Raw genomic sequence first — 24,631 nt, forward strand, 5'->3', positions numbered from 1 at the left:
ACACAAGCACTTCTCTGACAATGCAATTTAACCTTGCTGTTCCTTCCTGGAATGCCTTTCCTCCTGAGTGCTCATTGCACTTCCCAGGCTACCCTGGAACCTACCTGTGGTCACCTCCTCTAAGAATTCTTTCTTAACTTGGGATGCACGATGGGCAAGTTAGACTAAGGTCACAGGGACTGAATATCTTGGTCCAACTCTTACTAACTATGACCCTGGGAGAAAGTGACTGTGCTTGAGCAGAGGCACCTGTGAAACGGGATGAGAAGAGTTACTACCTGCCATGGCTGCAGACTGAATGAGGAAACTCAAGCAAAGCATTCTGACCATCACTATTCTAAGGCTTGGCTATTATTGGTAATGACCCAAAGTATACCAATCACTTGCAATATGCATTTTTCAAGATATATTTTATACCTCCTTACCTCCTCCTTACAAGACTGTAACCCTGTTAAATTTCAGGTATTCAAGTCTGTTTCCCAGATCTGTGCATTTTGCTCAGCGTAAATGTACTCAAAAAAATTGTTGTATTAAATTACACATCTGAAAAGGAGGTATATTTCTAGAACAAGAATTTGAAATTTTAAATGAAATAAAATGAAAACCAAAGCATACATGTCACATATAAATGCCACAGATTAACCATTATGCTTTCATGTTTATTCCCCATTTTAATTCTCAAAAGTATCTCCTGTCACAGTTTTTTTTTTTTTTTCTGTGACAGGTTTTATCTCTAGCTTATGAATGAGAGAGCCGATGTTTAACTGTGACCGACTCATGGAGCAATTTGACAAGTTCACATCTCTGTCACTTTTTCCCTTCTCATGCTCCCCTTCCTCCTCTGCCCTAACAGGGAGTGAGTAGCTAAGTCTTTCTTCCAACTCAGGTGTGAGAATTTAAATGTCACTCTGTCACCCACTACTGAGAAGAGTGCTCTCCAAGATGCCATTCATCGTGGTGACCACAGTCCTCACTTCCAGGAAAGCCCAGGAAAAAGCCCACCCTGTACCACATGCTCCGCTCGTAAGAGACAGGTATCTGTGGCTGCTTTGGGCATCTCCAGGCTTCCCCTGTGTTTTTGTGCAGCTGAGGAGGTGAAACATAAGGCTATCAAAAGCTGCAAACAGCCCCTTCCTCTGGAGACAGGCATTTACTAGAAGAAAGAAGGACCAATAGCTTCCCAGAGCATTGTTCAGCCACATGAGAGAGGGGATTAAGCAGATACATTCAGCTATTCTAACAGATTTTCTTTAAGCCTTGAATAGGCCTCTCACACTCAGATAATCACATTAATTTTAGCATTAAAAGATTCCTTTTATAGAAGTACCTAAACCGCTTAAACCACCCAAAGAGGGTGCATATTTTATCAAGCACCAAGACCAAAAAAAAAAAAAAATTGTATTCTCACGTTTCCCTCATTCAGAGAGAGGGGAAGGGGAGAAGGAGGAGAGAGGAGAGAAGAGAGAGCAAGGTAGAAATGACTTTGCAAATGGCCATTGGCTACATAGCTAGTCCCTGGGCAATCAGAGCTGGGAAGGCTGACTGAAAACTCCCTCAGTGCGAGGGTCCATCAACAAAAGCAGAAAGTAATACAGAAGGTGAGGTGGAAGGGTAAGGAGTGGGTGGAAATGGGGAGGTGTGCCTTTCTGCTGCAGGAAACTTGAATTTGGAAACAAGGAAAAGTAAAACTATTCAACAATGGAATCATACAACTGCTACTTACTAGCTCTGTGGCCAGAGTTATAATCTCTTGGCTCTATAGACACCCTAAAGAAGTTCTCTAAATGTATTTATTCCAACTGAATCTAGGTAATTCAGGTAACAAGAGATTAAAAAAGTCACTCCAATTCTGTGCGATTCCCATTCCCTACGTGTTAAAGCAGTCGCATTATTAATTTTGGTTTGTTTGCTTCTACAGTGGTGTCTCACTTTGTTGTCTATAGTGGTTTTGAACTCCTGGGCAAAAGCTAACTTCCTGCCTGAGCTTCTTGAGTACCAGGAGTTACAGGTGGATCTGTCACGCCTAGCATAAAGATTTAATGGGGCTTATTTTATATTCTGATTCTCTTTCAATTTGTTCAAAATTCAACTTAAGAACATATAAGGGAGGTTAATGTAGGTCGAGGCTGTTGTTATATATACAGAGTGTACAGAAGTAGAACCAAATTGTACTTGCATAAAATGTTTTGCAATTTATTTCTTCAGAAATTGCTACTTTAACTTCTCCTAAGAGCTAAGATAACATCAAGTGTCAAAGTATCTTAAAGCTTCCAAATTAGTAAAAAGATTTTGTGGGGAAAAGCCCCAAATCCTAAAATAAAAATAATAATGTTCTCCATTAAACCTTGTCCGAGCATAACCATGAGTTGAACAAGGAGGACACCAGAGTGGATGGGAAAATCCCACAAGGCCTCATCCTATGCAAAAAACCACAGACAACTAAGGAAAGCTGAGAGATGGAGAAACAGTCTTCCCCAGGGAAAAACACATCAGTTGGTTACTCCATACCAAATGGTCAGCCCCGAAAACATTCATACAAGTAACATTACACAGATTGTGCAGGTTGCATTTGGGTATATATATATATATATTAATTAATTTTTTTAAAAAAGAGGCCATGATTTTAAAAGAGAGCAAGAAAGGGGATATGGGAGGGTTTAGGGGGAGGAAAGGGAAAGGAGAAATGTTGTAATTGTATTATAATCTCAAAAATAAAAAAGGAATAATAAAATAAAACCTTGTTGAAGGTCTGGGAATAGTTTTTAAAAAGCAAGAAATGTTTCCAAACATGCGCTCAGAACACGACTGAGAAAATAATAAGAAATTAGGTGGAAGGGATTTTTCTGCATAGAAGAAACATAGTCTCTCTGTGTCCCTGAAATTCGTGGATTCAACTGTATTTCCTATTCTCGAAGAGCCCTTTGGAAAAGTTTCAGTTTGAGAACCGCTTGAAAGTTCCAACCCCTTGGAAATGGGAAGGGTCCGTTCGTCATTTACTAATGTCAAATATGCTGCCTGCATGAATTACTCTGCTTGTTGTCTAGAAGCCATACAGGAAAGTCCCCACCCCCACCCGGCACCTGCCGCTTGGTGTCCTGCCTCGTAGGGCTCTAAAGATACCAGTAACAGTAACTAGAACATAAAATTCCTTTACAAAATAAACAGAAGTACATTCTACTTTCTCAATAGCTTATCTGTCAATTTTTAGAGGATTTTTATTAACAGAATTTGTTCAGTTTTAAAGTAAAAAGCAGCAGAGTTCCTAAATTGACAGAATTTAGCCAGATCACCACAAAACTGACCTTAGAAACAAAGAGAAACGGAGCAGGAGAAGGCCAGATTTCTCCTGGCTGCAGAACGGTGGCAAATATCCCAGAACTAAGGAAGGCTGCCAAGGGGGAAAGAGAAAAAGAAAGGACTTCCCGAAAGCAGCCAGCCCAGGCACACTGCCTTCCCAACAGCTGGACGAGATGGGAGCAACACACAGGTAGGTCTGCCTTGTTCTTTATTGCAGTTCAAAGGCAGTCATGGAGCTCACAGGAAGCGGCCCTTTCCTGGACTGGCATCACACAGCCCACCAGCCGCAGCTGCAGCGTTTTTAATCCAGCTTCTGCTTTTCCTTTTGTGGCAGGAATGGGGGCTTACAATGGGCCAGAGAGACTTCCATCTCAAAACCGAGGAGACATCCCCGCTTGGGAGAAAAGTGGCTCTCCCTCTGGTGAAAGACAGTCAGGAACCATGCCAGTTCTGATGGCATCAGAGCTGCCAGGATGGCATTCTTCCTGGAGATGGCACAAAGGCAGTGAGGACGGAGCAGTCACCTGGGTGGGATGGCTGCGCCCACCCCTGTCACACTCTTCTGTCTCGACCTTGGCCCAACAAATACAATGACAAATGAGGGAAAGTAATTACATATAAAAAATCAAAGTGAATGGGTATGTGAGTTTAGTGAACATAAAAGAAGAAAATAAAAAATTATTCCTTAAAAGTTTCTCAGGGCTGCCATTTGGCATTTCTGTAGAAATCTTCGATCCATGTCTTCATGTATTTAACTTCTAGTAAGCGAGATGACAGCACAGCAGAAGGATCAAAGGCAGTGTTGGCTCGAAGATCTAAATGGTGGGCCGCTTGGGGGATATAGACAGCCACCAGGGTATCTGAAATGTCTTTGTTTACTCCACCACCTGACCACGGGTCTAAGTCACCGTTGCTGCAGATGAGGGGAAGAAGAAAAATTAATAGACCTTAATAGTGTTTCTACCTTTTGGATCTCGTGAGCATTACTCATTTGAACACTATCCCTTTCAAGGTTTCATTTATATGTACATCTTAATTTCCTCTGCGTATACCTGAGTATAGAATTTCTAAGACATGTGATACCACTTAACTTCTTCACGAACTGCCAAAAAAATTTTCCAGAGTAGCTTCACTATTTTATACTACCATTAGCAACATAGGATTTGGATTTTTTTCGTTGTGGATTTAAGGTGGGATTAGAGGAGAACTTTACCACTACATGTCAGTCTTCACTGTGGTCTTGATTTTCACACACACACACACACACCCAAACTGATATTGATCATCTTTTTATGTGTTGTTAGGCCACCTGTATATATCATTTGGGAAATTTTCTATTAAGATGATCACTTTTTTCCCCTTGTGGTCCTAATAAAGGTATCAACCCATGAATAACTCCCCTCTCCTTGCCTGCACTTCCCAGTCTTCATTGTGCGGACTTCACAGGTACCGTGTAGCCCAAGTTCTAGAAGTACTAAAAATACTCTTAAACTTTACATTGTGGTTGTCACTGGGAAATACCTGTGTACATAGACCCCTGTAGGTGTTTTTGTTTGGCTTTTAGTAGCTGCAAGGGACAGTGACTAGATAAGTTGATGGAGAGATTCAAAGAGCTTCCTTCAAAACACTACCTTAAAAAGGTTACTGCTGGGCATGGTTGCACACATCTGCATACCAGCACTGGAAGAGTGGAGGAAGGAGGGCCAGGAATTCACGGTTTTCCGTAGTTACATAACAAGTTCCATGTAAGTCTATACTACATGAAACCTTCTCTCAAAAAACCAAATATGTGTTATCCTTCCCAATTTGAGAACATAAAATGTCTTCCTATTGAAAGGAATATATTAGATAAGAGTTGAGAGACACATTAATCTATGGGTATAATGATATGACAAGTCATCAGGAGTTGGTTTAATATGATGTCTATTTAGCAGTGGTAGGTTCTTCCTGAGGGTCTATGACCTGTCTAACATAGGTTCTTAGCTGATAATGGTGCTGGGTATGGGTTTCACCTTGTGGAATCGGCCTTAAATCCAATGAGAAAGTGGCTGGTAACTCCCATTATGTTTGTGCCACCATTACACCATTGGGCATGTCCTGCCTACCCAGGCATCACTGTAGCTCACAGGGTTCATAGCTAGGTATGACTGATGATGGCTTTCTTCCTCTAGTGGCTTGTATAGCACCTTCCAGCATTATGAAGGCTAGCCAGTAGGGATGAAGCTTCCAGGTCCATACAGCTTGATTTTGCCATGTTCTATTACTCAAGTATGTGCTATCTTACCATCAAGTTCTGGAGGGTAACCAAGAGTGATGGCAATAGCATCTGTTAATGTTTGGGGGGTCTGTGGGACCTCGTCAACAACTCCAAAATAATTAACTAATTCCTGGCATTGGGCTTTTTATTAGTTAGACTTCGACGTGAAGCAGGGGCATTGTTGCCCAAATATGGGGAAACTCTTAATTATTATTGTGTGTGTGTGTGTGTGTGTGTGTGTGTGTGTGTGTGTGTGTGTAAGCTTTTATAGTAGTAAGTTTCCACATAGCTTTTTTGAAAAGTCTTTAGTGTTTTTTTAATCTCATCCCATACTTACCTCCTCTACCCTACCCTTATGCCCTTGCGTGTGAGCATGCGCATTGGTGCAATTGCATGCCTTAGCTGTGAGTAGCAGTGAGAAGAACAATGAACCAAGTCAGCAAATACAAGTTTCATATCCTCCTACGTGCATAATTTTCAGTAAGAACCTATGAGAACCTCAATTCTCATGTGTACTATAGAAAAAGAAAAAAATTTACAAAAATTGAGAGGCCCAAACTAAGTCATATATGTGGTACAAACTATATATACTACATATAGCACAAAGTATAAAAAACTACAAACACCAAATTGTTATAATTACTATTGTATTATACAAGGATGAGAAACATTAATGTCACCAAGGGATAAAATAATAAAAATAGACGTGAAGTATTTCTCAGAAATTTAGTCAAAGCATTTATTCAATCAACATGTGTATATGAGTGTTGTGGCAAGAGCATGTGTGTAACATGTGGGGGGGGGGCAGCATGAGCCTATGTGTGCAGAGGCCAGAAGTCAATGTTAGGTGTCTTCTTCTGTACCTCTCCTTACTCTTTTGAGACAGGCTCTCTCGTTGAACCTGAAGTGCCCTATTTTGGCTAGACTGACTAACCAGAGATGTGTCCTATACCAAACCAGCCCCACCACAACTAGGGTAATGGGCATGCACCACCATGCCCAGTTTTATGTGGTGCCGAGGATCTGAATTCAGATCCTCTCACTTGCACAGGAAATATTTTCCACATTGAACTCTCTCTCAACCCCATCAACCAATTCTTTCTAGGCAAATGTATAAAATAAATATTCAGGTATATTGACTATATCTGTATTTGAAATATAATTTTAAATTCCCTGTCCTATTATTATATACTTAGACTTTTTTAAAAAAGTAGTATTTTAACTGCAGGTTAACGTAGAATTCTAGGGAAACAATTACTCTAAGTATATACTTTTGTTTGTTTGACTACAAATAAAGCAAAGAGGAAAACTCCCATGCCCAACAGAAGTCATAATACTCCTTTTCAGGACAAATGTTCACATAAACCACACAGAAGATGCATTCTCTTAAGTATACAAATTACTCCTTTTTTCATTTTCCAATTAATAAGCTCAACGCAGACAGGAAATGCTCCAATATTTGCAAGACAAAGAAGTCCCTCCAGCCACGTGAGGAGCAAACTGCATCTGATTTAAAGGTCATCTGAAGCACCTGGTGACTTAGCAACAGTGTTTGGAGTTGCTGAGACACTCAGCCTGCACATGGACTTGAATTTCTCAGTTCAGACACATGAAAGCTACACCAGTCATGGGAAATCTAAATCTATATACTGTTTTCTTGGGGGACTCTAGATACCTGGGTAAAATCCCCAACAACCAGCCTCACTTAATCACTGGCAATAGTTAATTTGCCTGGGAAATGATGTTAGTTAACCAGTTCTTCATGGGGTCCCTTCTGAATTTATACTTAAATAACTGAGAATCATCATGGGAGAAATAATCTATGGGTTTTAGAAAATACAAATCCTCCCAAGAGAACCGCCATGCACTGAAAAGAATTGCCGAAGTAGGACTGTAACAGCTGCTATTTATCAAGTCCTCAGCTACTCACCAAATGCTTACTGAATACCTATCTGTGTCTGGTGCTCAGTAGCAAAGTGGAATGGCATCACTATTGTATTCTATGTTACTTTACTACCTAGCATTTTCCTAGCTGTATTTTCTCAGCCATTCTGCAAGTGTCTCCATCAACCAACAAGCTCACCTGAAAATGATGTTCGAGTGTGAACTGATGTTTTTGCCACCATACAAGGTAGTTATCCAATGAGGCTGTGGTTTCACACCCCACTGCTGAAAGCATTCATTGGAAAATTTCTCCAAGTCCCACAGATAAGGTTCAAACATGTCATCGACACCATTGGTACAAAAGGGCATCACCATTTCTGTGCAGGACTGAAAAGGAAAGCAGGAAAGGAAACAAAGTGTGGCGAAAAGAGAATAAATTATGCAAATATATTCCGCTACTAAGTCATAGAACTAGGGTATGAACTTGCAATCAAGCCCCAGCCCCCACCCCACCCCCAACTTCCCTGCCACACAGCCCCTTATTTCTCATAGAAAGACATGGCTGAGAATTTACAGAAGTTAGTACTGTTTTCTTTCTTCTTCCTTCCTTCCTTCCTTCCTCCCTCTCTCTCTCTTTGTTTCTTCTGCAGAGAGCCTTCTTTCATGACTTTGGTCGTAGTTAACCCTCAGGACAACCCTGGCCGTCTTACTGTGCAGGTGACAGAATGGAGACTCAGAGTCGAGTTAAACTCCCCTTCTTTCATACAGCCACACAGTGCCTCCTTTCCAGGACTTGTCTAGGTCTATTACAGTGCTAATTTATCTGTCTTTCTCATCAGGCTGCATTTTGTGGTAAAATCATAGAAATTATTTATTTTTATATATTTGAAACATAAGAGATTGTGATCAATGATCATTCATTATACATTTGCTGATGATGGATGGAAGGGAGGGAGGGAGGGAGGGAGGGAGGGAGGGAGGAAGGAAGAAGGAAGGAAGGAAGGAAGGAAGAAGGAGGGAGAGGGTCATGCTGCAATTTCACAGTAGCCAGACTTGGTTGAAAGTTAGGTAGCAAAATGAGTGGTGGTATATTATGCTGAGAGCTGTTAGTAGCAATGGCTTTACCAGAGGCTGTGGGAGTATACAGCAGGTGACAACTAGTATTCAACAGGTTGACCCACCAGACAAATAACTCTCTGATGGGGAGCCCCACTTGGCAAGGCGGTGGGTCACTGTCTGTAATTTCTCTCATGTGCCACTACATTTTTTCCTTAAGAATTGCTTTGGGTATTTTTCCCACTGCCTGTGTGTTTATCTCAAGAAAATATTCCATCTTTGGGTACACATAGCTGTGGATGGTCAGGAATATGATTTCTGCTTAAGCTGTATAATTCTGATGAATAGAAATAATACCAGAATATTTTTCATAACTGACATAGAAAGTAACAGTATTCTCAGTCACAAAGAAAGCCAATTTTAGACTTCAGAACAAATTCAAAGCAAACTGGCTGCCTCTGGAGAGGAATACACAGGACAAATTCCCAGGTGTTTATTGCTGAATCAAAGTCAGACTTGAAGCAACTTTGGTAGACATAACCTTCTTCAGTAATGGACTTTCTGCACGTACTCCCAATCCCAAGGTTCAGCCAACTAACTGTTACTGTTAGGTCCTGAATTTCAATGGTACTTTCTGTCTGGGAAAGAGCTACATGCACAGCCAAGTGTTACTCACTGGCTGGTCAGTGTGACCTCCCTAGCCTGAGAAAAACTGGGTGACTTATGTGTTATGAGAATGGGTTGGACCCTGAAAATGTAACATATAATTGCCAGAATATGGCTAGTAGAGGGTAGTGAGTGTGAGAGTGAGGTGTGTGTATGTGTATGTGCTGAAAGAGAGATGTAGCTGAATGTGAAGAAAAAGGTGAGAGAGTGAATGAGTAAAGAGTGAATGAGTAAAGAGTGAATGAATGATGCAGTAATATATGAAGGAATGTAACAGAGTAGAGAGAAGAAATGTGTGTAAAAGAGAGATATGGAGCTATATAAAAAAAGAGATGTAACTGTATATATGGTGTGCAGGAGAGAGATGTATTATGTAAAGAAAGATATATAGCTGTATGTAAAGAACATAGCTATGTGGAGATGAAAAGATTTTCAGAAAGATTTTGAGATGTTTATGTGTAAAGAGAGATATATAGGTGTATGTAAAAAGATGTGCTTGTATGGAGACAGACTTTCAGAGAGAAGATTTTTTTAAGATGAAGTAAAAGAGAAAGTTACCATCAGAAAGTGAGTGTTTCCTTCAGATAGAAAAGGTTTAGCCCTCGCTGCATTCGTGGATATTTTTGCATACCCTAGTGCTGCCTGGAGGCTGGACCTCCAGTTAGCAATAGCATTCCATGCAATAGTACCAGCAAAAAGCAAAGGATTCGGGGAAGTCATGCATGCTCACCTGATAGCTCCAGCCCATGGAGCCTAGCCTGCTAGTAGCTGTTTGTGACATATTCAGGCATTTTGCTTGGCCTGAATAATTATAATATATATTCAGAGCTTGGAAAATATTCTGCAGGAGCACTGTATCAGATACATTAGAATTTTCCAAATACCGGCACACTACCTAGGAGGAAAACATGGGAAGAGTCAGATATGAATAGAAAATTAGTTTAATAACAAAGAAGAACTAGTATCTCAATTTTATCATAAAACATTGATAAACATCTTAATACATCGCTTAACAATTTCGACCTCTGAAGAATAACTCCCTCTCTCAAGGAAAAAAAAAACTTTAACATTTTCCATAGGATAGCGAAATAAATCGGTCATTTGCATGGTATGCAAATGCATGGCATGCAAAGTGCTCCCCATCTCTTCTAGCTCCTTCTTCAATGCTTTTGCTCCAGTGTCCTGTAAAATCATTCTCTACCACACCACATGCTTTCCCTCTTTCCACACATCTGTTTTCCCACTCATTAAATCTACGAATGGCTGGCCAACTCATCCTTTCTAACACCCACTGGAACTACCCCTCCTTTCTGAGGTTATCCCTGCATGTGTTTCCCAGGCTGGAAGAGCTAGACCACGCCCCTCCCTGTGCTTCACTGCACTCTGTACCTGTTTTGATCCCAGTCTCTATAATACTGTCATGCTCGCCTCTGACTTCAGAATGTCTCCCTCAGTGCTTAGCAAAGTCTCTAATAACTAAATCTTTGCTGAGTGAAGGACTATATTTTCATAAGAATGCAAAATTTTTGAAAATTTCATTTGTATTTGTGCATGCATGTGGGCATACATGTGTAAGTGTAGGTCAAAGGGCAACCTTGGGTGTCATTCCTTTGGTGTTATCCACCTTGTCTCATTGCCTGGGACTCATCAAGGCTTGCCATCAAGCCAGGGGGTCACCTGTCTCCACTTCCTTGACAATGGGATTACAAACCTGGGCCACCACACACTGCCTTATTACTTTATTTTTTAAAGACAGGATCTCACCACATAACATCCAATATTTCATCTTTTTTTCTAATTGTTTTTTGTTTGCATTCTCTCCCTTTTTTTCTGTTGTTGTGTTTATCTTTGTGGTTTTCCTTTTGTTCATTTTCAGTGCAATTATTACTTCACTGTATTTTTACAGTTTTTGTTATTCCCTTCTTATATTTATCTACTTGTTTTCACTACTGGACAATATTTTTCTTTTCCTTAGTTTCTGTCACTTTTTTGCCACCATGCTTCCTTCTTCCCTTACTCTCTACTTTCAGTATACTCTGAATTTTACTTTTTGTTTTTGAAAAACATTCTAATTTTTAAAATTTTTATGTCCCTTCTTATATTTACTTAATTTTGTTCTGTTTAAACTTTTTTTGTTATTGGAAAACCTCTTCCTGTTTTTCCCCTTTGTTCCCTTCATCCTGTTCTTGTCACGAGGCTCTTGCCCTCTTCTCTTCCCACCACAACATTTTTCTCCACTACTTCATTTTCCATTCTTTGATTTAACTTTACTTTCCCTCTATTTTTCCCTTTCTCCATTTCTCTCCTTCATCTCACTCATTTTTTTTATTTCTGCACTTACCTGAAATGATTTTTCACTTTCCACCTCATTCTAGAACAGTTTTGCCATTTTCAGTCTCATGGTCATTAGGAACAAAGTGTATTTCTACATTTCTACATCTTGAATGGTTTGATGTAGCAATACACATTCTTAATCACAGAGCCATCTCTCTTGCCCGCCCCCATCTTTAGACAGCCTCTCCAAACTAAAAAGTACCAAAGAAGCCTCAGAGTTCAATTACACCACCGATTAGATGGACTTAACATAAATTTATAGACTATTCCATCTAACAAATACAGTGTTCTTACCTCCCATGAAATCTTCTCTAAAAGTACCATTTTCTAGGCTTCAGACCCAATCTTAGTGAATATTAAAGATTCAAAATAATTTCTTACATATTACCAGATCATAGTGCAGTAAAACTAGAAATCAATAGCAAGAAAAACTACACAAATACATGGAAGGAGAACATTATACTTGTGGATGACTAGTGGGTCTAAAAGAAATTGGAGAGGAAAGTTCTTAAAATTCTAGAATCAAATGAAAAAGAAAACACAACTTAACCAGAACCTTCAGGATACAACTAAGGCAGTTTTAGGTGGTCCTATTTATAAGAGCTTATGTTTTAAAATCAGAAATATCTCAAATAAATAATGTAATGGCATACCTTAAGGTATTAGAAAAATGAGAGTATTACAAATCCAAAAGCAGCAGATAGAAAGATATAATAAAGACCAGGGCAGAATTAATGAAATGGACACTAAAAGAAAAACTCATAGAATCAATCAAGGGTTGATTCTTAGAGAAAAAAAATATAAACCAGATTGACAAGACACCTAGCGAAACTGGACAAAGAAAAGAGGGTTATTAAGCTAACAAAATTGGAGGTGAAAGAAGGCGGTTATTACATATGCCAATGAAATACAGACAATCATCTGTGGTGGTTTATGTGGTGATATTTATTTGTGCACCCCAATAAAGCTTATCTGAAGATCAGAGGGAAAAGCCAGCCACTATATTAAACATAAAAGTCAGGTAGCACACGTCTTTAATTCTAGCATTCGGAGGCAGAGATTCATCTGGATCTCTGTGAGTTCAAGGACACACTGGGAACAGAGCCAGGTGTGGTGGCACTTGTCTTTAATCCCAGTGCTAGTTAACCATAGAGGTCTGGAGGTCTGTACAGACAGACAGGAAGTGATGTACCTGAGTGGAGAGAGGAAGTAAGAGGGCAGGGACAGAAAGGCACATAGGTGTGAGTATACGGGAAGTAGGTCTCTCTTTGGCTGAGGATTTCTAGTGGTAAGAACCACTAGTGGCTGGTTTCTTTCTGCTTCCCTGATCTCTCAGTTTTTACCCCAATATCTGGCTCCGGGTTTTTTATTAATAAGACCGTTTAGCAATTTGTCTTATAGGTTTATCTTCATTGTCACCTTAATTAGATCTAGAATCACCATGGAAACAAATCTCTGGCTAGGGATATGAGGTGCTTCCAGAAAGGTTTCACTGAAGAAAGAAGGTCCACTCTAAATACGAGCAACACCATCCCAGAGGCTGGGGTCTACACTGAATTAAAAAGGAGAATGAGGGCTTCCTGGTGAAGATGCCATATGACCAGCCACTGCTGTGTCTCCGTGATGAACTATATCCCCTTGAATGTAAGGCAAAATACAGCCCTCCTTATTTACATTGCTTCTTGTCAGGGATTTAGTCACAGCAATAAGAAAAGTAACTAGCACACTTCAACAGAAGAAATTAAATGGCTCGTGTGTGTGTGTGTGTGTGTGTGTGTGTGTGTGTGTGTGTATGTGTGTGTGTGTGTGTGTGTGTGTGTGTGTGTGTCACAGGAAGGATGGAAAAACAAATACTGAGAGCAAGAGAAATAGTCTTCCCCAGGGAAAAGCATATCGATTGGTTATCCAAAATGAAATGGTCAGCCCTGAAAACATTATGTTTATATATTTAGGAACACATACACACACACACACACACACACACACACACACACACACACACACCAACAACAACAACAACAACAAGTGAAGAAAAAGATGCCATGAATTTGAGAGAGCAAAGAGGGGTATACATGGGAGAAGTTGAAAAGAGGGAAGGGAAAGAGGGAAATGATATATTATAGTCTCAAAAAATAAAAAATATAATAAAAAATACTGGAAATGTTAATAGTTGTTCAGTCTTGCTGAAAGCATATCAACTTTTATGAAACTATTTTTGCCAATGTTCTGTGGATTTAAAACTTTCCAACTAAGCTAATATAAAACATGCACACTAAAGCAAAGAAAGAGATAGAAAGGAAGAAGAGGAGGAAGAAAGAAGGAAGAGAGTACGGAGGAAGAGAGGAAGAAAAAAAGACAAATGGCCAAATAAATACTTGAAAAAGTATTGAAGTCCTTAGTCATCAAGAAATTACAAATTAAAACTGCTTTGAGATTTCATTTCGCCCCAGACAAAATGGCTGTCATCAAGAGACCAAATGACAACAAATGCTGGTGAGGATGTGGGGACAGAGGAACTCTTATATACTACTGGCAAGAATAGAAACTAATATAGACACTATGGAAATCAGTAAGGAAGCTACCCAAAATAGACCTACAGCTCTATCACTCTTGGCTAAATATCCAAAAGATGCTAAGGCAGTATACCACAAAGATACATGTACATTCCTATTAATTGCTGCTCTATTCATAATGTCTAGAAAAATGAACCTGCTTACATGCCCATCAACAGAAGAATGGTAGAGAAAACGTGGCATTTACAAATAATATGTAATTCTATTCAGGAAAAAATGAAATCATGACATCCCAGGAGACTGAATAGAACAAGGAGTCATTTTTTATTTTATATCTTATTTTATGCATGTAAGTGTTTTGCCTGCATGTATATCTGTGCACCACATGCATGCCTGGTATAGGTGTCAGATCCCCTGAAACAGGAGTTACAGACAGTTGTGAGCTGCCATGTAGGTACTGAGAATTGAACCCAGGTCTTCCGGAAAAGCAGTCAGTGCTCTTAACTGCAAAGCCATCTCTCCAGTCCCTGGGAGTCATGTTTAGAATAATAAATTAAACTCAGAAATTTGCTGCATGTTTTCTCTCATATATGAAACACAGATGTAAAGGGGTATGTGTGTGTGTGTGTGTGTGTGTGTGTGTGTGTGTGTGTGCGTGTGTGTGTGTGTGTGTGTGTCTTAAAACCAAAAAAGGGATCATGAGAGGAGAGGCCAAGACCTTAACAAAGGGGAGTGGAACTAGAGAGTCAGAGAATACATATGACATGAAAGCTGAAGGTGTCTGTCTGGGAAAAGGAGAAGAACCAGCAACAGTAGGAGAACAGAGAACGGGAGAAAACAATGGAGGAGGTGGGTAATTTCAAACAAAGAAAAATGACTCTTACTATCTATACACGAAAATCTCATAATGAAACCTATTACTTTGTATGTTAACCTAAAAATTCTTTAAAAAAAAAAAAAGCCAACAATGCTCTTTAAAAACTGAGAAGAGGCCCAGTGGTCTTTATGCATACTGCAGAAGGGTTTTCTATTTTCCTCTTCTCCTCTTCCTGTGTCCTACATACCAACTCTATAATTATTTCCCCATGGGTATGTAGCTTCTGTTAACATGTGTGAAATTCAAAAGACAGATTAAAAAGTGACAATTGAGCTGACACACACACACACACAAAGATATTTAATTTACCTGTTTTTGTTGAAAACACTGGACATGAGGTAAATAACTCCAACAGAAAATAGATGTTTCCTATTAATTACAAGGCTTTAATAACAAGGTTGTTAAATTAAAAGTACTCGGGAAGCAGACCGAGCGGCACAGGCTTGTAATCCCAGCTGCTCGGGAGGCCTGCCTGGACAACAGCATGACTTCAAGACCAGACCATGTCTCCAAACAGGAAGTAGAAAGAGGACCAGTGATATAGCTCAGCATGTGAGAGGTTCTAGGATCAATCGCTATACGGCGGGTGGGAAGCGGAGAGTTGGTACTTTTGAAACCCAATTAATCACATGATTAATTCTAGTTTCATTTCCAATACCTGCTTTGGAAATACCATCATTTATATCCTCAAATCTTAACCATGAATTCAGCCAGGCTTTCGTTTTCAAACTAAGAGAGACATTCTTAACAAAGGAATATTTAAAGACAAGTAACTGTAATAAATACTTTTACCACGAAAAGAACTTTAGCATTGTGAAAAAAACGAGTGTGCCATGTTTTCATACTGGAAAAGGAACGTAAAATTATCATAATTTACTACGCCCAAGTACCTCCGAATCTAACATTTTACATAGTCCTCAGCAGAACTCCATGCATTTACTTTTGTGCCATTGTACAGAGGAAGACGGAGTCTTGGAGAAGAAGAGCCCCTTGTTTAGGATCCCGGAGTGGTTAGCAACAGTTCCAGGCCTCTCCCTCACCACCAGCACATGAGAAGATTCCCTTACATGCTGCTGTTTGGTTTGTGGATCATCATTTATGGTACGTGTAGCATTTAGAATGCCTTTAGCAGCTCACTAAATCAAAGCACAATGGCAAAATCTATCACTTATTCAGCTAAGTTAATGTATTACATGGATACATGTATTACATGGATAATGTGTTACATGATACAGATATCACAAAGATGGGATATATTACATAGGCCAAGTACAGCCCAGAATTTGGCACACAGTAGTTATTCCATTAGCACCAACTGTTGGCCTTCCTTCTTATTCCTATAACGCTGTAACCGATGAGATTTATTTCCAGTTCTCAAATGAGAAAACTGAGGTTAGAAGACATAGCTAACATGCCTAAGGTCACATAATCAGAGAGCTGTAGAACCCAGGATTCCAGCCCACAATCATTAATTTTACAAAGTCCCTACGTAATTGAGATTTTTTTTTCCTGATGTTGAAAAGTCAGAGAACGCATATCAAAAAAAGAGAAAAATATTTTATATAAAAAAAAAGAAGACTCTTTTCTGTTACCTTGATAGGCCAAGCAGGCAAGGGCTGTAAAAAGTTGGCTTCATAAGGGTAGTCCACCATTGCCAGGTTCACCCAGGTCTCAGCCATCCATTCTTTTAAATTTGGGATATCCCCAGAAGTCAAGGGACTGCATAGGTGAAGGGTTTCTGTGAGCCAATTGAGACCACTCTCTGAAGATAGAAGGACACTACAGATCAACCAATCATTTATTCTTTACTTATTTTTACAGAAAACACAAGTTTCTACATGACTTTTCCAAGAATTTTTCTGACACTCAACAAAATATTTTAGGGCAAGTAGATAAACCCATAGAATTTACCAAAATTAATATTATTCCCTGGCTTAAGATACTATTAAAATAAATAAGAACACTAAAAAGAATGCATTAGACTATAATTAAATTAAACAAATAGATGCACTTAATAATTAGAACAGCGGTTTCAACCTTCCTGATGCTATGACCTTTTAATACAGTTCCTCAGATTGCAGTGACCCTCAACCATTAAATTATTTTGTTGCTACTTCATAACTGTAATTTTGCTACCAGTATGAGTCATAACATAAATAACTGATGTGCAGGACATCTGATATGTGATCACCAAAAGGGTTACGACCCACAGGTTGAGAACCATTGAATTAGACTATTGCACACAAGACAGCAAACAAAAAACAAATAAACAAAATCCCACATACTATGCAACTCTCATTACTAAGATGCAAGACTCAGAAAATCGGCCTTCGGTTCAGAGTGAGATTCGCTGTGTAGGCATGAGGAAGTGCTGAGGAGAGCAGCAGGGCTTTATGAGGTGCTGGCTTTGTTTTTTCTGGATCTGGATACTACTGATACCAAGCATTTACTTTTAAAATTTTATTCATTCATATATTTTGATTGGTATGGTTCTCTACATGTATAGTGTGTGTGTGTGTGTGTGTGTGTGTGTGTGTGTGTTAATATGTGGCAGTGTTAGGCTAGAGAGAGCCCTCAGTAGGTAAAGTGCCAGCTATGCAAACCTACAGGCCTGAGTTTGAATTCCTGTAAGCCACATACAAACCCAGAAGTGGTGGTGTATGCCTGGAACCCCAGTTCAGGTCGGGAGGGGAAAGGACAAGCAGATCCCCGAAGCTCATTGGCCAGCCAGCCTGTTCTATTGACGAGCTTCAGGTTCAGGGAGAGAACATGTCTCAGAAAGAAAGGGGAGGGGGCCTTGAAGAAAGGCACCAAAGGCAACCTCTCACCTCCACACACACACACGGATGCACATATACAACAGTGATGACATACCATACAGGCACATACAAAGCAATACACAAACATGCATACACACACAACAGATAGCACAACAAAGACACATGATTATTTACAAAGTTTCTTTTTAAAGTGACAGTGTTAATTTTTTTTTTCCCCCTGGTGGGCAAGGGTCCGAGACAGGGTTTCTCTATATAGCCCTGGATGTCCTGGAACTCACTCCGTAGACCAGGCTGGCCTCGAACTCACAGAGATCTGCCTGCCTCTGCCTCCCAAGTGCTGAGATTAAAGGCTTGTGTCCTCACTACCTGGTGGCAATATGGATTTTTAGTAAGTTAAAGGTTAAAGAATTGCAATTCATTCTCTTCGTGAAAGCTTACCTGTTCTTGAGAGTCGGTTAATGGCATTCCAGGATGCATGGATACTCTCGGAACAATGTGGACCACTTTTCCTAAAATCTTCAGTTACAATCTTCATAAACATACCACAGGGAGTCAAATCCTCAAACTGCCAGATAGGGGCAGAAGCTGCAAGAGCTCTGAATGATAAAGGAAGTGAGAGGAGAAAGACAGAAATATAATCATCCACTCGTTTTTTGTTTGCTTGTTTTGTGTTTTTAAATGTGTGTGTGTGCACATGAATGTGGTGTGTGTGTGTGTGTGTGAATGTATGTCACGTGTGTACAAGTCTCTGTGGAGGTTGGAGAAAAGGTCAGACCACCTGGAATTGGAATTACAGGCACCTGACATGGATGCTAGGAACCAAACTCATAATACCATTGTTTGTGAGAGAGAAACCAAAAATGTCCATATAACTCAGCATGGAGCATGCTTTACCCAAAATTGTTAGCTGTGTCAAGCATAAATGCACTTACCCAACTACTATGTGAGGATATTTCATCCTGAACCAGGCTGCAAGCATGCCACCATAAGAGCCCCCGATGGCAATGACAGGTTGACCTTCAGCTCCGGGGATTGTTCCTTTCAAGTGTCTGATTAACTCTGCAAAATCAGCCAGAGCTTGTTCTGATGTCAGAAAATTCAAGTGTTGGGAATCCTGTATATGTGTATATTTATTTATTTTAAGAACAAAGACAAAGAGAACAGGTATAAATGTGCACATAATGGCAGCCGAGGCACAGCACATATTCAGAAAAGTTTTCATTACTTGAAATAGATATCCAGACAATTGAGGTAAAATTCCACATCATCCACATCAAAGCAATCCATGAGAAGTAACTAAGTTTGAGAAAGAACATGATATATTTTCTAATCAAATGTAATTTCATTGCTTTTAAAGTTTTTTTTCAAATGCAATCCAGGAGGCAAGGCCTAGCACACATTTAAACCTAAAGGACAGAGATCTCAGGATGGCCTACTTAAACATTTAGCCAGTTAGAGTCTCCTACCACAGTGCTGATTTTTGTTGAGAAATGTAAACTATATATATGATGCAGTTATTTTTAATTGACAAAGCTCCTTATTTGTAATCAAGATAATACATCTGGGGAAGATTTATAAAAGGAACCATCCTAGGGATGAGATCCTAGGCAGGTATTTCCAAGGACCATATAGTGGCATTTGTCAGGCCCAAACTGCCTCCATTTCCCTAAGTGGGTGGTGGTCCCCTTGCCCCCAGCAGCTCAGCATCCTCCAGAACAAACAGTGATGGTTTAGAGCAAGGATATAGGCAACCACAGGGCCTGTAAAGAAAGGCTTCTTGAGCCCACAACCACAGGGTATGTAAAGGGAGGCTTCTTGAGCCCTTAGTTCCTCCTTACTAGAAAGATTATATATTTGCTACAGCAACAATGGGAAGAAACTCTGCTACCAATCACAGACAGCTATTAAACTAGAAGGGAAACAATGTATCAATGGAAAATAATGATCCTCGAGTAAAAGGAAATCCCCTCAGCGATTTAGCTCTCTGTGCGGGTCCATTTTCCTCTGCAAGATGAAGAAGTGTTCAACTCAGAAGGCTAAAAGGTGTTGTTTAAATGCATCTATAAACTTTTCACACTCCTTTCTTTATATATAACCTAGTTCACTCCTTTGGACTTGGGCTACACTTAGTGACTCGGTTCTAGTGAATACAATGTGGTAGATGCTATGATACATGGCTACCTTCTAATGACCTGTTCACTTCAGCTTCCACCTTGGTTTGCAGTGTTGAGAAAAGTTAGCTGCTACATCACAAAGCTCATCACATAGGCACATTGGACTCTATAGGAGGTGAAGCTCATCGGCCTCTTGCCAGTGTCCATAGCAATTTACTATTTCTCTGATGACCTGCTATGAATGGATACAAGCCTTCCGATGGCTACCACTTTTTCGGACATTTTAGCCTAGAGAGACTCTGAAGTAGAACCAACTAAGCTATTCCTAATTCCACACTCACAGGAACTGTGAAGTAATGAATGCTTTGCACCATTCTAGTGTGTTTGCTCATGCTTGTAATTCCAGCACTGGAATAGGAGACAGAGCAAGAGGATTATAAGTTCAAGACCAGTCTGCACTATATAGCTAGACCATATCTCTAAACAACCAAGCACAAACAGTAATAAGTTTACTACTCTTGTAAGTCAGGACAGCTTCATATACATGGCACTAGACAACTGATACAGCTATATACCTTTGTCCAGACTCTCCTACTTGACCTTCCTTCTAGGTCTCACTACCCTGACCCCTTAATTAATATACTACTTGGTCACAAGGTCCCTAGCATTCCTTTTCTCCTGCATGCTTCACCTACTCCACTAACCTTCACCCTCATCCAAAATGTATGAGGCTTCTCTCCTCTCCTCTCTCACTGCTATTCTTTACTTCCATTTTATATGGCATTATATATAGTTGAGTACAGCTGTTTTCAATTCTCAACTAGCATGCATAACATCCCTTATGCTTTCGACAACTTTTGTGAGCACAGAAATAGAAAAAAAGTATATCAAAAACAGGTGTGGGTCCACTTTGCTAGTAGAGTATTGATTGTAGCAAGCTACAGAAGGTTAAAATGCAAGGTACAATAACTCGACTGTTTCCCAATGGTTTGGGGGCCTGTTCACTCCTCTAGTCACATGTGTTTATAAGATACTAAACTAAAGAACAAAACTTGTCATCCAGCCCCAATAATTACAACAAACCACTCTGCCATTGACTTAGAGCATTTGTGCATTTTAAACTTTTTTACTCATCATAACATAAAAAACTCAGCTAACTGAATATAAAATTTTAAAAGCTCCTTTCAAAACAGCCTAAAATATGGCTATTCCCAAATTATTTTAGATGGTAATTCACAAAAGGATGGTATCACTCTATTGAATGAGATCAAAGACATTAGGTACTACACAAGCATCTTAATGTAACATTTATTGTCATATTTTAATGTAATTTGGAAAACATAATCAGTACATAAGGTCCTTGGTTAATATAATGCTAACTTTAAAAAACTGAGCTTCCTAAGAAAAATATTAGCAACAGGATTTGTGGGAAATTACCATAACTAGAAGGACATGGGTAAAATAAAGTCATTCAGTGGAGGAAAAAGTATCCTGGTTCATTGAGTATACAGCCAGACAAAGGCCAAGGCTGGGAGTTCTTGTAAGAAGGGAGAAGCTAAAGGGGACACCAAGGGTAACATGACCTTACGGAGCTCCTTTTTTCTTATCTACTGCTTATATGTTACTGAAAAATCCTTTTCATATGTTTGCATACTTATTTACTCCTAAGGCAGGAACAGTAATTTAGTGCCTAATTTACAGAACAGAATTACTGAGGTAAAGAAAATGCCCTACACTGTGTGCAGCAACAGAGTAAGACGGGCCTGGCTGAAGCCAGCCTGGATGACCAAACATAAACTAACAGGGGTTGTACATGTTCCTTGACGGTAGAGCCCTTACATTGAACATGTTTGGCCTGCTCAGGTCCCCAGAACCACAAGCAAGACAAAACAAAGAAAAAACAACTGACCGGGAGCTAAAGAGACACCTCAGCAGTTAAGAGCACTTCCTGCTCTTGCAAAGGATCTGGATTAGGTTCCCAGCACCCACACTGCGGCCTACAACCGTGTGTGACTGCAGTTCCAGGGGATGTAGTGCCCTCTCCTCAACTTCCCTGGCACCAGGCTCCCACAGGGTGCACAGACATAGGCAGGCAAAACAGTTATATGCATAGAATAATTCTAAGCTAAAAGTGACAGCAATTAAAAAGGCATGACTTTAAAGGCCTTAGGGTAGGACTGAGAACAGAGCTTGGTGGGAATGTTTGCTCTGCACTCTGCCTTGGGTTTCATCCTTAGCACAAAAAGGAAAAAAGAAAGAAAAATTTTCATTTCGCCCAAATTATATATATGAAGGAAAGATAAAGAACAAATTATTGAGTTTTCAGGCAGTTCAAGCTAAAATGATCTCACACTGTGTGGGTATAAATGTTCCAAACTTAAACAAATAACTACCCAGAAGAGTGCCCAAAGTCTTTAACCTACTTACCTTGAATGTGTCCTCACCGAAGGGAAGGGACTCCCCATAGTATCGATGTTCAGCAAACACCAGCATAGCTTTCATGTCCTCAGCCACATCCCACATGAACCCCTGGGAAGAGTTCACAAATTCACAAGGAAAATTAGGCCATGAAACATCGCATCGAACCTTTGCAAACGATATGAAACAGATGTTAAACCAGACCAGGAAGAGCTCCAAAAAAATGTATAATTTATGTGTGTTCCACAGAAAAATCCACAATAGCTGTATCACACTGTACTAGAGAGGAAAAAAATAAGATCAAATTATTCATATACTAAGCACTTCATGTTTTCTTATCCTGAACCTCTGAACCTGAGTCAACACTATATGTCAGTCTTCAAACTCCACTGTGCTTACTATTGCAGGAAGGAGGTGAGATATCTAAGCTGCCCCCCCCCAAAGACATACACAGACAACATAAAGTAATTAACAGACAAATAAGCATATTAAACTCTCCTGGGATCTTAATCTTATATATTAGAAAATTAGCTAACAGCAGGTATTAATTCCTGATTACAATGTGTCAGATACTGTTCTAACCACTGCATGTAATAATTCACCTAATTAGCACAATAAACAAGAATCAGGCACTGTGGTTTTACAGACAAGGACACTGAGACCCAAGGCTCAGTGTTCACACAGGTGGCAGAGCCAAGACTGAATACAGGCTGTAATGCAGAGCAGTCACCAAAGGCCACTAGACTCCCTTATTCCCCCCACACTGATGGCTTCTCACTAATCATCTGCCTCTTTCTCTTTGACTGGATAGTGACCTCTGAATCCTTCCTAAGGAAGCATCCCAGGCAAACAGCATCAATTGATTAGACAGTTTAGTGTTATAGAATATTATTTTAAGGTGTGTTATTTTTGTTTATGTTGCATTTGTTTGACTCTGTGACACTGTGTTACTGTGCCTCTCTAAAACACCTGAATGGCCAATACCAAGGCAGGAGAAAGGATAGGCAGACCTGGAAGGCAGAGAGAATAAACAGAAGGAGAAATCTGGGAGGAAGAAGTAGCCAGAGAAGGAGCAAGAAAAGAAGGGGTCAGCCACCTAGCCAGCCACAGAATAAGAGTGAAAGTAAGATTACAGAAATAAGAAAAGGAAAATACCCAGAGCCAAAGATAAATGGGATAATTTAAGATAAGAAAAGCTGGCTAGAAACAAGCCAAGCTAAGGTTGGGCATTTATAATTAAGAATAAGCCTCTGAATGGATGGAACTAGAAAGAATCATCCTGTATGAGGTAACCCAGACCCAGAAAGACAAACATGGTATGTACTCACTCTTAAATGGATATTAGATGCAAAGCAAAGGATAACCAGGCTACAGTCTGCAACCCCAAAGAAGCTAGGTAAAAAGGAGGACCCTAAGAGGACACACGTAGAGGGCGCCAGGAAGAGAAAATAGTTAAGGTCTCCTGGGTAAACTGGGAGGGGTGAGTAGAAGGGAAGGGATGGGGATGGGAACAGAAGGGGCTGAGATGGTCAAGTGGAGGGAGGAACGGAGGGGGAGAGAGAGCAGTGAAAGAGATATCTTGGTAAAGGGAACCATTAAGGGGTTAGGGAGAAACCTGGTGCTAGGGAAATCCCCAGGAATCCACAAGGATGGCACCAGCTAAGACTCCTAGTAATAATGGAGAGAGTGTCTGAACTCACCTTCCCCTATAATTAGATTAGTGACTACCCTAATTGTCATTACAGAACCTATATCCAGTAACTGATGGAAATAGATGCAGTGATCCACAACCAAGCACTGGGCTGAGCTGTTGTTTGAATCTTAGATGGTCTTTTAATAAAAAACCCAGAGCCAGATATCAGGGTGAAAGCTGAAAAATCAGAGAAGCAGAACAACCAGCCACTAGCTTTTACCTCTACGAAATCCTCAGCTTCAACAGAGTGAGTTCCTGTTTCCTCATGCCTTATATACCTTTCTCTGCCCTGCCAAATTACTTCCTGGGATTAAAGGTGTGTGTACTTCCCAAGCAAAAGCATGAGATCTCAAGTGCTGGGATTAAAGGTGTGTGCCACCACTTCCTGACCTCTATGTCTAATCTAATGGCTAGCTTTGTCCTCTGATCCTCAGGCAAGTTTATTAGGGTACACAATATATCACCACACTGAACTCCTAGACTTCACTTGAAGAGGAGGAGGAGGGATCACAGGAGCAAGTGAGGTCAAGATCATGATGCAGAAAACCACAGAGACAGCTGACCAAGCTGATGGGAGCTCACGGACTCTGGCCGGTCAGCTGGGGAACATGCATAGGACAGAACTAGGTCCTCTGAATGTGGGTGACAGTTATGTGTGTAGATCTGTTTGGGAGCCTCTGGCAATGAGACCAGGACCTAACCTGGTGCATGAAATGGCTTTTTGGAACACATTCCCTAGGGT

The 24,631-nt window shown here is 40.1% G+C and overlaps 1 protein-coding gene across 3 annotated transcripts in view; it reads right to left on the bottom strand.

The window, feature by feature from the left end:
• Positions 1 to 3,488: 3,488 nt before the first annotated feature.
• LOC131917448 (lysosomal Pro-X carboxypeptidase-like) overlaps positions 3,489 to 24,631 on the bottom strand; it is a 52,999-nt gene continuing 31,856 nt past the window's right edge. For all 3 annotated transcript variants that reach the window (XM_059271291.1, XM_059271274.1, XM_059271283.1), the window contains exons 3-9: positions 22,206 to 22,307; positions 18,597 to 18,778; positions 18,103 to 18,260; positions 16,477 to 16,646; positions 9,891 to 10,055; positions 7,638 to 7,825; positions 3,489 to 4,210 (exon numbers count right to left, since the gene is read on the bottom strand). In XM_059271291.1, the coding sequence (XP_059127274.1) occupies positions 3,994 to 4,210; positions 7,638 to 7,825; positions 9,891 to 10,055; positions 16,477 to 16,646; positions 18,103 to 18,260; positions 18,597 to 18,778; positions 22,206 to 22,301 (1,176 nt within the window). In that variant the 5' untranslated portion in view covers positions 22,302 to 22,307 and the 3' untranslated portion in view covers positions 3,489 to 3,993. The remainder of the gene's footprint in view (positions 4,211 to 7,637; positions 7,826 to 9,890; positions 10,056 to 16,476; positions 16,647 to 18,102; positions 18,261 to 18,596; positions 18,779 to 22,205; positions 22,308 to 24,631) is intronic.

The sequence above is a fragment of the Peromyscus eremicus genome, chromosome 1 (genome assembly GCF_949786415.1).
Source record: "Peromyscus eremicus chromosome 1, PerEre_H2_v1, whole genome shotgun sequence".
Taxonomy (NCBI): Eukaryota; Metazoa; Chordata; class Mammalia; order Rodentia; family Cricetidae; genus Peromyscus; species Peromyscus eremicus.